The sequence below is a fragment of the Acanthopagrus latus genome, chromosome 21, assembly GCF_904848185.1.
Source record: "Acanthopagrus latus isolate v.2019 chromosome 21, fAcaLat1.1, whole genome shotgun sequence".
Lineage (NCBI taxonomy): Eukaryota > Metazoa > Chordata > Actinopteri > Spariformes > Sparidae > Acanthopagrus > Acanthopagrus latus.
Genome location: NC_051059.1, coordinates 22,942,780 through 22,959,938, shown reverse-complemented (window position 1 = coordinate 22,959,938; position 17,159 = coordinate 22,942,780). Strand labels below are relative to the sequence as shown.

General features: G+C 45.9%; 1 protein-coding gene across 6 annotated transcripts in view; it reads right to left on the bottom strand.

The window, feature by feature from the left end:
* Positions 1 to 17,159, bottom strand: part of epha4b (eph receptor A4b) — a 103,506-nt gene that overhangs the window by 24,081 nt on the left and 62,266 nt on the right. For all 6 annotated transcript variants that reach the window (XM_037085202.1, XM_037085204.1, XM_037085205.1 and 3 more), the window contains one exon: positions 15,775 to 15,883. In XM_037085202.1, the coding sequence (XP_036941097.1) occupies positions 15,775 to 15,883 (109 nt within the window). The remainder of the gene's footprint in view (positions 1 to 15,774; positions 15,884 to 17,159) is intronic.

Below are 17,159 nucleotides of genomic sequence, written 5' to 3'. Positions count from 1 at the left end.
AAAGATACATAGTATATCATCATCCACGTGTTTGTTTTAATATATATGTACTACATTCAGGACAAAGTAGTGTTTTTGTGTTGGCTCTCCTGGTTCTCATTCCTCGTACACGGACACACCAGAATGGCTTTACAGCACATCTATGAAGGATAACATACCCTTAAGTGTGTATCCTATGTTAGACTTGCACACAGCCGATATCTGTGTGTGTGAACAACCAGATATTTCCTTTGGTCTCCACGACCCCCACTCCTCTGTGTCAGACGAGCCTGGAGGGTAAAAGATATTCCTATTCCCCTTTGTCTCTGCTTCTACCTGTCAATTCCACATTTCCTCTAAGCTGTTGTGCCCTGAGGTTGTGTGAATGGGTGAGTGGATGAGTGTGTGTGTGTGTGTGTGTGTGTGTGTGTGTGTGTGTGTGTGTGTGTGTGTGTGTGTGTGTGCCATAGATGTCCCTACAGAGGCAGATCCGTGCATAAAGCACTCCCCTCTTTATGGAGCCCCTTGGCTGTTAACCACTGCTTTCAGTATTATTATGGTTCGAGCTCACAAACAAAAACATCATCCCCCTCCTCCGGTGCACACATGCACACACCCCGTGGTGTGGGTCGGTCCAACGATCAAGGCAGAGTATTGACAAATTGATCAACTCGATCCTGCCTTCCAGCTGTGCGGAAGTGTTAAACTTATTCAGTTTTACAGACCTCACAGAGGGGAAGCTGTTTTCTGGGATGTTGGCAGAAGCACTCGGCGATATGGCCTTAAATTAATATTGCAATATATTTCGGGTGTTTTGTGATACACAGTATGGATCTTGATATTTTAAAATCTCTTCAAAAACAATATGTAAATGCTAGAACTGGGTGACAAAATCAAAGATCACAATATTTTTGAGGAAATACCTCGATATTAGTGCCGGCAAGGGATGACTACTGCAACTTTTACATTCCCGTTAAGTCAAAATTTGCTCTTTCGGTGTTGCATTTAGTGTCAAATACAGTACAGCTCACTTTATAACTCACCTGTGCACCGGTATCAGGCCCAACAATGGCAGAAAAGCTGCTTTGAAAGTACGTTTAATTGTATTTTAGCGTTCCTTTCTGGAAAATCACTAAAAATGTCGATGACTCATCCTGCACTTGGGGACTTGTATACATTTTTTGCTCAATAAATGTTTTCTTTATATTAAGATGCTACAGTGGATGTATAAAAAGAGGAGCGTCAGCAGAGGAGTGTGTCGAAGGTGACTGGACCTCAACAGTTTCTGTACAATAACACAGCTTTATTCAGAGATTTGGGTGAAACTGGGTCGTGTTTTTATGGAGAAAACATTCTTCTGCGGCTCAGCCTCGAGCCACTCCGGACAGATAGCTTCACTTTTTGCTAAAGTAACTTCAAACGAACGTACTGATAACCAGCAGCTTCTCGGTGAAAGCCTTCAGACCCAGACGGCCTCTGAGAGCGACGACGGAGGACAATTAGAGTAGGGCGGTGATTCATAGAGTTTCCTTGGAGACAGATACCGGTAGCTTAGTCGCTAAAGTAAGCGCAAGGTTCGGTAAGCCCTTCTTGCTGACTCAGCCCTGCTTGCCAGGTTCCAAACCTGCCAAGAAAACCGCTTCAGGACTGTGTTCGCTGGTCCGACTGTGTTCGCTCTGAGCTGCCAGTCCGAGGAGGCGTAACGTCCAGCCGGCACTGTTGGCGGCTGTCTGTTTCAACAGGAAACATGTAACTACGCCAAAGCAAGAAGCACTTTAGAAGCTGTTTCATGGGGATTTTAACAAATTATTAACTGAATGAGATTTTTGATAATCACAGTTGACATTATTGTAATGACTAAGTGGGTAAAGAACAACTAGAACAGGCAAAAGACACTTTACTGTAGTGCAGCCTTTAAAACTGAGAAAAGACAACACTTCAGCCAATCAGGATATAACCAAGATGATGTATATCGTCTCATATCAGGGTAAAGATAATCAGCCATAGTTTGGAGTGTCATGTTTTGTCAGCATATTATCTTTCCACTTTGTGGAGCTTCAGTGTTTGACAGCCCCGCTCGCCCATAACACCGACTCTGAGATTTACTGCTCTTTTAAATCCGGCACAAACATTTTTAGGACAAAAACCATAAAACGTAAAAAGCAGTTTCATAAAACGAAGTACAGAGGACAACGTAATAACCACACGCTCCCCTTTTCCTCCCCTCTTATTTTCCACCGTTGCACAGGTAAAAGCGGCTACCAGTCAGTGCGTCCGTCCCGTCTCCAAGATGAATTGATTCGGGCTCAGAGCCAGGAGTAACTGGGAATCGGCAGCACAGACTGTACATGATTTAAGGGACAACAGGAGGAGGAAGGGAAAAAAAAGGGGGGGAGGAGTGAAAGAAACCGACAACCAGAGATTTAATAAAGACAAGGGAGGGGAGAAGTTAGACAAAACTAATAAAAACAAAAGGGAGAGGAAAAACAAAAGAAAGTAAAGTGTTAGGATGAGAGAGAGAGAGAGAGGTGGGTCCCACTAGGCTTTGTAAATCTCACTCATTTGGTGTTTAATCCATGTGTTGATTTTACACAGCTGAACGCACGGAGAGCACCCAGACATCAATAGGCCGTCTTGGGAATACACACACACACACACACACACACACACACACACGAGGGTAGAGACCGGTTGCTGGTGTTTGGGGATAAAGAGGCGGGGGCATAATGTGGAGCTGGGCCCCACCTGGTTATCAGCTGGGCTCAAGCCAGTCAAACACCCGGGGACGATCATTACCCCCTTGACACACACTCACACTCACACACAGTGCTTTGGGGCATGTGTTTAGAACATATGGGGAATAGGGACATGGGTCACACCTCTGCTCCGACTGCGATAATCCCGTGGGGGCGCACACACACTCACACACACACACACACACACACACACACACACACACACACACACACACACACACACACGGTTGTTCTGCAAAACCCTCGTCTGAAACACTTCTCCATCACTGCTGGATGTGTATCTGTGCTAGCGACTGTGTCTCCAACGGTGCATGGCTCTGTGTGTGTGTGTGTGTGTGTGTGTGTGTGTGTGTGTGTGTGTGTGTGTGTGTGTGTGTGTGTGTGTGTGTGTGTGTGTGTGTGTGTGTGTGTGTGTGTCTGATGGGAAATGAACACATTTCCATAGTAATTACAGAGCGACTCATTTCTCCTCTTCAGTTAGAAGTGTCATGAATCATTAGCGCTGCAGTCTTAAACATGGCACCCAAACCTGACATGGCTGTGGCTTTTGTTTCCCCCCTCGACAGCTGTGTCTGTACGAGCGACAGCGTGTGTGTCTGAGGAAGATATTTTATCTAAAACCTTCGACTGAACGCGGCTGACCTGTAACCCGTCTATTAACGACTCTGGAACTGGACTCAGGAGGACAATGTGGAAGTCATCTTCCCCTGATGGCGGTAATGTCTTTCTTAAATGTTTTATTCAGTTTGCAAGTGGAAACGTGAGGCAGCATCTCAAAAACATGAGTCATAGGGTAATCACAAATTTATATGTATTATTCTCAATTCCACTTTTTATTAAAACATTTTTGAGGGCCAAAACTAAAAGTTAACATTGGATAACAGGCAAGGACCAATCACCTGTCCTCTTCTTTTATATCGTTTGGATGCAGAATGGTAATTTATGAACTCTCAGAGGAAAAAATCAGAAAAACTAAACAATTTTAGTGATCCATTTTTTAGTCTGAACTAAATTGTCTTCTCTCCTGTGTTTATGACTTCTGAACTCCTCACTTTTACCAGGAAATTAAGTCCACATAGTTGTCTGACTGCCATGATTCCAGTACGTGTTCAGCTCACATGAAATGTTTTTAAATGTGTAAAAAAAAAAAAAAAAACTCACTGTCACTACAGCATCCGCAAATGACAAAGCAGTCATCTGAAGCGTTCACATTTAAATGGTCAAGTTTAGGCTCTCAAAGCTCTCAGCTTAAGGGTTTTTATTCAGAAAAGTCAGCCCTGCCTTGCTGCAGAGATTCAACCAGAACATCTTTTCTTTAACCTTCTAACTCACTGAGCAAGAGATGTCAGTTCACTGCCTCTGTTGAAAGTTTAACAGACGTCTAGACTGAAAGCTTTTGTGAAGTCTTTTAAAGCTTCACTGTTGATTTCAGTGTGTCGTCCTCGCAGAGTTCAAAACGAGAGTCCTTTAAGACGTCTTCTCAGCCTGCTGTGGCTCAAAGCGAGAGTTTTTACTACGTCTGTCTTGGACTCGATGGAACCTGCAGCCTCAGCCTGAGTTCAAGTGGCAGACACTCTGACAGTCGAGCTGCCGGGGCGCCCTTTAGCCTCATCAGCCTCAAATAGGCTGCTGTTTCAGGGTTGGATGACCAAACATTTTAGATTCTAGACTCTTTTAAGAACCCTTCCCCTAAACATTTTTGGGATGCTGTGTAAAAATAAAAAAATCAGTCAAACTGAATGTGATTGTTTGGCTCACAAGCAAGAATACTGTCTTTATTAAAATCAGGTTTATTGAGTATCACGTCTCCAACCTTAGAGTAATTGCACACGCAGAGAATGGACTTCAGAGTGAAGTACGAGACATTTTTGTGTCCAGCAGTTAAACTTTTATGTATTCATATATTCTGGATTTTAATAAGGGAGAAGGAGTAGGTGCCATTGTGAGGATTTTAATATGGTAATTATACTTTTTCCTCTGCAAAATCGTATTAGAATTTTTGTAAGTATGTCTTAGTACATGTGCAGAGGGGATCTTTAAACTGTCATCTTTATTCACGCGTGACGTGTATTTTGTCGTGTAATCTGGGCCAGTTTGTTAACCTAACCTTAACATCATGTGGGTCCCTGACAGACCTGCCAGCACTCATGATTTTCACTTTAGTCTCCCTGTTTTTAAGCCTTTCTCCCGCTGTGCTCCAAATCGGTAATTTCTGCTGTTAATCTCCAATGTCAAGGTTCACACCGATCAAATCAGCATTTCTCAGTTTCCGTGTGGAATGCACCTTTTCCTTCCTGTGATGCAGATCTTCTGATCACCTTTTATGGACATTTTGTATAATTTTCAATTCATTTTACTTTCAGATCCTCGTATTTATTCTATTAATCTGTTAGAGACCTATTATCCTTCTTTATTTTTTCCTTCCCTGCAGTGTTTTATACGGTTTCTTCTGCAGGTAATAAATCCGTCTGCACCAACAGACCAATCAGAAGTGTCACCTTTAATTCGGTCACTACATGACATCACACTACATCACTGTGTAACACACTTGCATTATGATTGCCTCATGGCTAGTTTTGCAAATAGCACAGCTGCATTGTTGTTGTTGTAAGCGGTGCTGCATCAGGCATGTGTGAGCTGACCAATCGGAGGAGACTTGGTGACCTTAAAGAGACAGGAGCGTTTCAGACAGAAGGGGAGGACGTTGCTGCATTAAAGCGTGTAAACCAATTCTAGTAGTAATCCAAATATAATATTATGAACCTGAACAGTAGCATGATACGTCTCCTCTCAAGAATCCAGGCAGCTACATGAATCTGTCCTCAAATATGTATTCAGCAAAGGCATGAAGAGCATATTTTATCTGAGATACGGTGGTGGAATCGTTTTGTGCTGGAAAACAGTTAAAGTCACCACATAAACTTGTTCGGTGGCTAGTTGTTTGCTGCACTCTTGAGCTGGAACTCACTTTCATAATGAGATACAGCAGTCCGCCTGCGTTGCCACTATAGCCGCCTCCTCATGCTGCCGTACCGCAGTGTGAAGTTAGCACTATCTGTCTCCGCTGCAGGAATCATTGTTCCATTTAGCTGCCGTCCAAATGCACTGTACTTCATTTCATACAGTAAATACACCCCCACGCTCACACACACACACACACACACACACACACACACGGAGCTGTACATTCACGCAGATTTAAAGTACACACACCTGCACCAATCGTGCAAAAACACACACTTTAATGAACTGTGATATCACTATCACACCCGAGCTCTCACCTTTCTCTCTGCCTCTCTCTGTTCCACTCCAGTGAGGACAACAGGCTATCCCTGTCCTCCAAAGCCACACACTCCACATTTGCATATCAATTTACTTTTTAATATAATACTCTGTCACTCGAGACCCATTTGTCATTCCGCTAGCAAGCTTGCACCTTCATAGAAACTCCATCCATATATTATCACCGCCGTGGCCCCTCCCCCCTGTTTTTTCCCCTCTCTCTCTCTCTCTCTTCCTCTCACTCGCTGCCCTTTATCTCTTCGGGGTGTTTCATTCTCTCCTGATTCTGCCTTTAAGTGAAAACATTCCCTTGTCCAATAACCCACATCCTCTTTTCCTCTTTCTCTTTTCCATCCATTTACCCCCCCCCCCCCCAAACTGGCCCCATCCTCTTCCTCTTTGCTATTTCTCAGTGCTTTTTTTTTTTTGATAGTGGACACCAGGAGCTGGAAAGAGGAAGAAAAAAAAGGGGGAGAGAGAGAGAGAGACAGAGGGAGAGAGGTGGGGAGGGAGATGGAAAAAGAGAGTGCTGACAGGCAAGAACGCACAATGGGGGTCCAAGCCTGCATACCAACTAACAAGCAATCAGATGGAGGGGAAGAGCGAGGGGAGAAGCGGGGAGGCAGCCTTAGGAATAGAAACTTGAAGGTTAACATAAGGGAAGTGGGCAGCAGAGGGGCTGCTGGGGGGGGGGCATGTTGTGTGCTGCAACAAAAGGAGCTGGAGATAAAGAGAAAGAGAAAGGAGACATGTTGGGAGAAGAAAGAGCGCTAAATAGAGATGGAGTGAGTATAAAAGGGAGGCAACAAAGAGGGCAGGACGCCGGCTACATGTGCAGGAGAAGAGGGGTGGAGACGTGGAGGATCAAGAAGGATGGTGCGACAACAAAGTACAGCACTATCAGCACACAGCCTCCCCTCCCCTGAGCAGGAGAGTGCTGTAAGCCAACAGGATGAGAGAGTTGATCGACCGATTAGGAGCTGATGACAAAGAGAAGAGCATCAGCAGGAAAGGGCGAGAGATAAGACGAGGAGAACAGGTGGTGGTGGCCCAGAAGAAGTGAGGACGGAGTTTAAACAAACCCTAATGTCATGTTCTTTCATTGTTCTCGGAGAGCACAGCGAGGAAGCTAGATCGTGTCCCAGCGTGCAGAGACACCTCGCTGCTCCGTCACAAGAGAAACAAACTCAGCTCAGATTCACTCAGACGGCTCGGACTGTTCTGTCGACTTCAGACTGGGCACAGAGAGGTCAAGTTACAGTAACTTCGGCTCAAAACAAGGGCTGGGAGATCAAAAATCACATGTTGGAAGTTTTGCAGCACAAGCCACGAAAATTGTATCAGGAGTATAAGAGTATCAAGGACGTCTACTGCAGTTTGAGGATAGTGTAGTTCTGTGTTGGGGGAGTTTAAAAAGCCGTGATCCACGACCTTTAAAATTAATATAGCAGTGAAGAAATTTGTTTTATTATTAAAGTTATTTGAGCACATTGCATTGACAAAGAGCATTATGAATATCTCGTGAATGAACTGTGTGAACTCTCATTGGCCTCCGTTTTTATAATCACATCTGTCTCACCTTCACGCCATGGACGAATACTATGGACTCACTTCAGACGCAGACAAGTGTCTCTGTCTCGCACACACACACACACACACACACAAGGTGCAGAGCTGCGTCACACGGGTGTTGTATCTCCCTCGGTAGTGCAGGGGAGGTTTTGAGTGAGTGGGTGCTCAGAGAGTGTGAGAGAGGGGAGATGTGAACCGGCGTGGCTTTTACGGAGGAGACAGGTTCTTTTAGTGCGACATCAGACTATGCCGATACAAGCGCTCCTCCCTCATCCTCCATCCGTCCTCTTATCTCGATTGAAAATACATCAATGTACCTTAAAAAAGTCGATACACCACCCGGCAAAAGTGCAAACATTGATATCCTACCTCCAAGTCATCAGGATATTGAGCTCTGTTGTGTTTATATCCTCGCAAAACCCCTCCGATATTTGCGGATAAGAACACGGAGAGTGACGCCATGACATTTTACATTTTTGTACACGGGAAACGAAGAACAGCCCGCCCACGTCTGGCCATTATGGACCTTGGCTGGTTTTTAAAACTCTTAATTCTTCATGTCTTAATATGCACAGAAGCCTATTTTTAATCTAGAGTCATGAGATCTACAGATACAGTTGTAATGTAGGAAGTCAAAATGCAGTGTACAAGAAGCCCGACAGTGAGATCTTCTCAATGATCATCTTAAAGATTTGGAAAATGTGCGACAGAGCATCCTTCACCCTGATGTTGTCACGATTATGCCAAGTCTTCATTTATCCGTACTTTAGCCTCGAGCTCTGTTGCTGTTTCCATTTCCCCCTCAGTCTAACTGCAGGCTACGAGGAGCGAGAGACAACATCTCCTGCACTCAGTTTGTACTTCGTGTGATAATCAGAACCCGGCGCTCCGTCATCCTGCTGTCGCTTGAGTTTGCAGTGAAATTAAGAGAGTGATCCGCGTCAGACACAGATGGGATGTCATGTATTTAAGGCCTGCAGCTCACAAAAAGTTATCTCTTTAAAAAAGTGTCTGCTGAGCCACTGGTGTGGATCAGAGAGGACCAAAAACAAAGAAGAAGGGGGGGGAAACAAGTAAAAGTGGAGGAAGAGTGGGAAAACAAAGGGAACACCTGGTGACGGAGGAGACGAGGGGCGCGTGGAGCAGATCAAACGAGGGGCAGGCCAGGATAAAAAAGCGCGACTGTGCACCAAAGGAAGACAAGGAGAGGAGAGTAAATATGGATGTGCCAGTAACCTTGAAACAAAGTTGGACAGAAGAGACGGGCCAGACGCTGACAGAGTTGTGCGTGGACGATGATGTGAATGACAGAAGGCGAGATAAGAGACCGTTTGAGTGAATAACCTTGGACTAATGTTCACCTGAGACGTGAGGAGAGCTAATAAAGTGTGTGTGTGTGTGTGCGCAGTTCCGAGCCGCCTCGTATCGCCCAGTTTGTTTTATATGACCGACCACCTTTTATTGGATTAGAGGGCCCAGGCTGCCGGCCCGGAAGACGGGAGTGGAAATTGATACACCCGGAGACAAGGTGGAGTCAGAGAGGGGGGTCATTCATTCAGAGAAAAAAAAATCCAGCGGTGTCTTCCTTTCCTTTCCTTTCATTTTCATTTCCTTTCCTTCACACTCCTTCTCTTCCCTCTCCTCTCCTCTCCTCTTTCATTTCCTGTCGCTGCACATTATTTTACCCACCGCCTAATCAGAATGACTAGAAAAATGAAATCAGTAAATCATTAGTCACCCCTCCAGCATGACACAATGAAATGACACATCTATCCACCAGCGCCCCCCCGTCCGATCCCACCTCACACACACACACACACACACACACACACACACACACACACACACACACACACACACACACACACACACACACACACACACACACCCTGCTGTGGGTATCTGCTCTCATCATTACTCGTGATAATGGTGATTCCATTTAATATCAAGCTATTAAATAAAAAATAATTACTGGGAATGAAATCAATGGATTAAATTCCGTCTCATTATTTCACAGCGGTGTTAGGCCTCGTTCGGCGGGCTGAAAAACAAAAAGACTTTCGCTGCTCGGCTGCTAATAAACTATGAGTATAATAAAAGCTGATTGTGGATAATTAATTAAGAGTCAAAACAGCATGACAAAATGTAAAAAAAAACAAAAAAAAACAGGACTGAGTCAAACTCTCGGTGATGTCGGGAATGAGTAAGATTTCTTCCTCTGGACGCCTCCCTCCCCCCCCCCCCTCCATCCCTCCCTCTCTCTCCCCCCCCTCCATCCCTCCCTCCCCCCCCCCCCCCCCCCCCATCCCTCCCTCTCTCCCCCCCTCCATCCCTCCCTCTCCCCCCCTCCATCCCGCCCTCTCCCCCCCCCCCTCCATCCCTCCCTCTCTCCCCCCCCTCCATCCCTCCCTCTCTCTCATCATCACGGCGGTTTCTGGCGCCGGCTCAGCGTTCTCTGACCACAGCGTAAAAAGATTTACTCTGCTCGGGCTAATTATTAGGAAGGGGAAATGATTAGCTGAAGAGTTATGACTAATAAATCTGTCCATGTTTCATTAACACCCTGTTTGGAAACATTTCATTTAGCTCCCCCCGCTCATTAAAGAGAGTGGTAATGAAAGGAGGAGAGGGGAGGAAAGGAAAGGAAAAGCAAGGAAAGGAAAGGAAAGACTACGAGAGGAAAGGAGAGGAGAGACTACGAAAGGAAAGGAAAGGAGAGGAGAGACTACGAAAGGAAAGGAAAAGGCTTCAGTAATTGGTGTAATGTAGCAGGATTTTTAACAACCTGGTGAAAAGGTCAAACGAGAGAGGAAGGAAAGAAAAACAGGATCATGTCATCTGCATCATTAAGTGAAGTGTATCTTTATATTTGCTAACAGATCGGTGTGCAACTAATCCCCCTAATGATGTTACTACGCAGACGGGACTTGATTAGGTCACCATCGCTACTGTGTGTGTGTGTGTGTGTGTGTGTGTGTGTGTGTGTGTGTGTGTGTGGAGCTCCTCAAACGTGCTATAAACTTTAAAAACCGCAACCAAAACAATTTGTCTGGTGTTTATAGGACATTTGATCAATCCCACTCTGAACATCTGCTCATTTGCATAACGCCCGTGTGAAAGAGTTTTGCACCTGCGGCAACTGGCTGCTATTATTATTGCACTGTTTTCGCTCGAGCCACTTTCGAGGCATTCTGCAGACAAAGCTGTATTCGGCAACACCCTACAGCTTAGCAGCATTAATTGAAAGCTCCGGCATCCAAGCAACACATACAAATCTGTCTAATGATATTACACACATTGTCGTCGCATCACACATCACACACACACACTTGCAAGCCTCGCCGTGCTGTTTTGTTTCAGATCGGTATACACGGGATCTCCAGGCAGCCAAATCATTATTAGTAATATTATCGAGCAAACAGACCAACACCACCCACAGGGGAGGAACGCATTGGCTGATTTCTACCTCCAAATTCAGCATTATTACCGATTGGCACCATTTTTTTTCCAGCTCTGCTTTTTTAAAATTATTTCTTGGCGCAAAACCAATTTTATTATTTTCCTCCCAAATCTGAGCTAAAGAAATAAAAAACCCTCACAGACTTTTCTTACTTTAAGCCTTTGGTGTTTATGATTTTCAGTTTCTCACATCTCCTTTTGAAATCTGAACATGTACTCACACACACACACACACACACACACACACACACACACACTACACTCAATTAGTGTTTTTTCTCCCAAGCCTCTTTCTCCCACCAACCTCTTAACTCCTCTCAACAGCATGTTTTCATCAGCACACGCTGCCTCCTCCTCCTCCTCCTTCTCCTCCTCATCCTCTTCCTCTCCTCTTTTGTGTCATTAAGTTTTTAAGAATAACCCTGGGCTGCACAACAGATGCTGCGGAGGTAAAAAGAGCTTACATGCATGTCGGCAGGACGTGCTATTGTGTTGAAAAGGTAAAGCTGTTACCGCTCTCTAATAGTGAGCCTGAGAAGTCTTTCTGCCAGAATCAGCCACGCTACAGTGACATCTCACTTTTCTTTGCGTGCCTCTCTCTCTCTCTCTCGCTCTCTCTCTCTCTCTCTCTCTCTCTCTCTCTCGCTCTCTCTCTCTCTCTCGGCCTTTCGCTGTTTATTATTCAAAAGTCTCCTCAGAAAAAGGTTGTTTTTCTACAAAACTACGCCTGTGAAAACGGTCTTTGGAAAAGGTTGTTCTTCTTTTTTTTTTTTTGGGCGTGGGTGAAAACTGAACCAGCCTGCAAGACGGTAATCAATAGATTTCTGCTTGATCTTGTGCAGTAAACAACAAGAGGCTCTCGCTTTAGTAAGTAACTACATCTTATTTTTCACGAGGTATCACACATTAATCACATATTATTATTTTTAAGATTTCCCCCGAACAGATTGCGACCCTCGACTCCCCGCTGAATATCTCCAGCGCCGACAACAGATGTACTCTATAAAGGCGGACTCTGAGACGCGCAGCAGATGAGACGCCTTTTTAAAAAGAAAACAAAAAAAAGAAGCAGGCATCACAAAAGATGGAACAACTTCACGCTGACTTCTCACCGAAACTCCCACATTAAAAACATAGAACACAGAAAAACACACGGGAAACTGGCGCGAAACCAAAGGCCCCGCGGCTATTCGGCGAGGAAGACGGTTGCGAGGCTGGAGAATCATTAGACTGCGGACTAAAACCCAGGGAACGCACAACACGCACAGATGCTGGGAGGCAGGAGCTGTAACGTGTTTAACAAGGAGTGGGAAGAAAGTGAGGACCGAAGGGGAAGAGCGCCTTTTGAGTGAAAGGCCATCTGCTGAATCCATAGCTATGCCAGTCGCTTGCTAGCGTCCCATCGCTCGCACCTGCCAGCCTGCCAAAGCACCCTCAGGAGGACAAAAGCACCAACACACACACACTCTCACACACACGTACTCGCCGAGCGCTAATGGCGCGCACGCAGCAATAACCGGTGTGATTTGTCAGCGCCGTGCTGCGTCTGAGGAGCTTTTCGACGTTTTTTCCATGTTTCCCCTCCCGCGGTAACAATGGCATAACAGCACTTTGTTAAACGAGAACAGGACGGAACAGAGCGGCCTGCAAATCAGCCCGTTTATGAGGCATGGCTGCTCAGTAGCCTGCCAGCGAGGGCTGCAGGGAGTGTGAATGTGCCTGTGAGGCTGTGTTGTGTGTGAGGGAGCGAGAGAGACTGGGACTGTAGTTGCTTTATAGTTCGGTGATAAAGAAAAAAAAAAAGTCTTGTCAGGGTGTTTAAATGTTAGGGGCTGTCACAAGTACCATTTTTCAAGACTTTAAGTTATCCACGACAGGAGGGGAGAACTTATTCTAACCCAAAGCCTGATTACCTAAACCTAACGTAAGTGTTAGTGTTGCCTAAATGTTGTTGTCTAAACCAAGTGTTTGTGTTCCCTAAGCCCAACCGTAACATAAATACTGGGTTATGTTTAGATTTATTGTTGCCTAAACCCAACCAGGATTTTTCCATCGCCTAAACCTAACCGAGAAATGTGCTCATCTAGACCTAGCCAAGTATTTCTGTTCCCTAAACCCGACCACTGTCTCAACTTAACTTGACTGTTTTCGTTGCCTAAACCTGACCAAACTGAAAGGAAACGAGAAAAAAATGAAAGGTGAACTTAGTAATAATATGTTTCCAATCAGGATACAAACACTTGTCCCTGTACTCAACCCATGAAGCCACAGCGGCTTGTTTGGACTCTCGCCTTTGTTGCTTTCTTTGTTTTTTGAGAGCTGATGTTCCTGCAACAACATTAAATATATAGTCTGTTGTGAGCCGTACTCGTTGGACCGCATTTAGTCTACGCCGAGAAAACTTGCTTCCAAGATGGTTTTAACGTTTTGAGACTACTAACGCAGCCGACACATCTCCTCCCTTTCGAACACCGGTTGGAAAACATGGACTACCATAGCAACGCTCGACGCTCTGAAAATCTGACGTCAGCCCAACAAAATGTGGTCGGGATTGTGGAGTCACGAGGTGAACTAGGTGTAAAACAAGACGAAAAAAGCTCTCCAGCGCTTCTTTCCAGCCCAGTGATCATTGTGGAAATGGTTTAAACAGCCGGCATTTAGGGAGGAAAAAAAAAAGGGGGGGGCCTTTACAAAATGTCTGGTGGGAAATCATTCAACCCTGGCTGACTCTTCAGTGTCAATTTCAATTCCAGTTTAATTTGTCCAACACTGGACGGGTCTCTGCAAATACATCAGATTCTTGATACGTTACGGAGGGGCTTCATCCAAATGTAAATCTCGAGGACGGAACAGGAAATGAAAGCCTGAGAGCCAAAGACGCGGCGAAGTGAAGAGAAAAGCAGAAGCGGAGGGAGTGAGGACAGAACAGTGAGCCGGGAGAGAAATGGACTGATTGATGGATAAGAAGGAAGTTTAAACGGATGAAAAAGAGAAAGGTATAGACTTCTTTTTAGATTCCTCCCAGTTCCTCCAGAAGCTGAAGTGTGACGCTCCTATTGCACCTTACAGTGCAATCGCCCACCCAATCATCTCTCCCGCTCTTCCTCCTCCTCCTGTCTCCATCACGCTTGTAATCCACCTTTTCATCTTCCGCTCCTTGCACCTCTCCCTTCTCCCTTCCTCTTTATGCCTCTGGCTCTCCTCCTCCTCCTCCCCTCCATCAATCTCCCTTTCTCTCCATCTTTCTCTCTAAAGCCCTCTGCCTCCTCCTCTTCCTCTCTATCTCTCACACCATCTCAAAATGTAGCTCTCTAGTGGCGCAAACAATATTTCAGATGTATCCCCCCCCTCCTCCTCCTCCTCTTCTTCTTCCTGCTGCAGTCTGTCATTCCCGCTGCCTATCTGCTCTAATACGTTCTCATTTTATCCTCCACTTGTGTCTCTCCTTTACCTCGCTTCTGTCCATCTCCCTCCCCCCTCGAGCTCCGTCCCTCCCTCGTCTCCCTTGTTGTGATGCAGCTTTGATCCTCGTCTTCGTTCCCTGGGTGGAAACACACTTCCCCCCCACCATCCGCATGTAGACACGTTTTGACAGATGTACAGATGTTGTTTAATAGAAAGCAGTAATCAACCCTGCTTCCTCCCGAGCGTCCCTACCTCTAAACGAGAGACAGATAGAGGGAGACAAAAAAGGGAGAAAGGTGAGAGAGGGAGAGGGAGAGAGACCTGGAATTGATGGTGGAGCATCGACCCTCGTGTAAAAACCTAGTTAACGCCTCCCTGGCCTGTGAAACCTGATTAGTCAAGTGTGCGCCCGTGTCATCGCGTGCACTTTGTTTAACAGGTTGTTTTGCCTCTTACAGACCTCATAATTCCCGTCTGATTAAAAAAAATGTGGCTGTGTTGTCGTCGGCGTGCTCGCGCGTGTGTGTGTCGCGCAGCACAGTCTCCGCTGATTACATCCCTCCTAGTCAATAGTGAATAGAGCACTCAGCCTGATAAGCAATCACCTGAATCAATACTAATGTTTTTAGCGTGTGTACATCGGCGTGTGCACGTGTGTGTTTGCATGTGTGTGCGTGCACGTGTGTGTGTGTGAGTGCGTGTAGTTCTTAACATGTGGCTAATCTAGTCGGAGCTCATGGAGGATAAACATTTAGTTACAGGCACGGTAAATCACATCGCTGTCATCCCCTTGTTTCTCCTCTCCTCTCCTCTCCTCTCCTCTCCTCTCCTCTCCTCTCCTCTCCTCTCCTCTCCTCTCCTCTCCTTTAACCCTTTCTCCTTCCACCCAAAGTGCCCTCTCTCCTCACTCCGATCCTTTCATCTTCTCGCGTCTCGACCGACCGGCACTCTTTTATTTTTCCTTTTCTGCCTCTCATCTCCCTTCGCCTTCTTTGGCCCCTTCTTTTGAGAAGGAGCATTAGCGGCGGCCTAACCTTCAAAGGCGGTGATCATAGGGAGTCTGTGCTCTTCACATACGAAACGACACAGCCCTTTAGTTAGGCTTTGGCAGCGGTGTGTAAATGTCAAAGATGGAGGCCCCGCTTTGGCAGACCACCATGTGATCCCCCTCACAGGGAGAGGCACGGACATGTGAAGTGGGAGATGTGTTGCTGAGCTACACTTCACCTCTGTCCCAGCTGTGATTCACACAGCTCACCGTGATCACGTGAGGATCAGATTTCTTTCTTTTTTTTTCTTCTTCTTTTTTTTTGGCACTTACCTTCCGCTGACGACGAAGCAAGTCACCAGGAAGATGAGGAGAACGATCCCGCCGGCGATGGAAACAGCCAGAATAGTGGACTGGTTAGGGTCCCCGATAGCGAAAACATCTGTACAGGGGAGAGAGAGAGAAAAGGGAACACGGTGGATTAATACAAACAAACGCACAAAGGAGGACGGACAGAAGCTTTCGTTGGGGGAGAAGAGATGAAGGGAGGCCGAGAGTAGAAAAGACAGCAAGGTGAGAGTGGCAGAGGAGAGACGGAGAGAGAATGAAATATGATAGCTATAGAAAGGGAGATAAAAGACAGAGGTTGAAGAAGGGAAAAACGAGAGAGCAGCAAACGAGTAAAAGAGAGCGAGGAGGAGGCGGATTGAATAGTAAGTAAGGGCCTTGATGAAAAGCGCTCTCTCTCTCTCTCTCTCTCTCCCCCCTTTTCTCTCCCCAGCATTGTCTCTGTATGAGAGTGGACGTGAAAGCCCATTCCCATTCGGCCCGCGCCGTCCAAATGGATATGTTAACATCTCGCATAACAAGGCTACCGCCGAGAACTTTCTGCAAAGACGCATCGATTTTTACGCCACACCAATCGAGCCATTACTCAAAACAAATACCCCATTTATCAGGCTTAGCTGAGCATGAGCGGACACGTGTGGCTCTGTGTGTATGTATATATACAGTACTCGAGCGGGACTGTGTGAGGCAAATGAACGCCCCGAGGCCGGCGCAGATAAGCAATCGATCTCCTATTACATTCGCTGCCGCGCACGTACGCACCCTTCTTTATCAATCAGTGGGAATCGATCTGATTGGATAACCTGGATGTGATTGTCACAGGGTCACAGATTCTGCGTTTTACAGCACTGAACCTTGAACCTGAACCTGTCGTATGAAAGGCTTGGTCACAATCACTTTTTACAGTCACATGATTGAAAGTCCAGCTTTGAGTTACTTTTATTGATTATTGAATGATTAGTAGGCTAATGTGTGCCCGCTGTATGCTACAGGGACAATCTATATCGTGGTGCTATACATTAACTGATTTATCCCCCTCTGCCTGCCTGTCTGAGAATCAATGTTCACTTTGAAGAGAGCACATTACGGGGCCTCTAAAGCAGCAAATCCTCGAGCGCATAATGATGCGATAATGAACTAAGATGACAAAGTGACGAGTTGACAGGGAGCGTTGAGAACATCGTGGAGGAGAGACACGGCACGATGAACGCAGAGCTGGATCCAACCCAATACATATTTATCCTCCGTGTCTCGTCCTCCTCTTTACAAAAGTCTAAAGGCACTCTGCACACCGAGTCCGTTGTTCTCATGACCTTTAACTCTGAGTACCATGCATTATTTATTGTATTTGTTGTATAATTTCACAATAG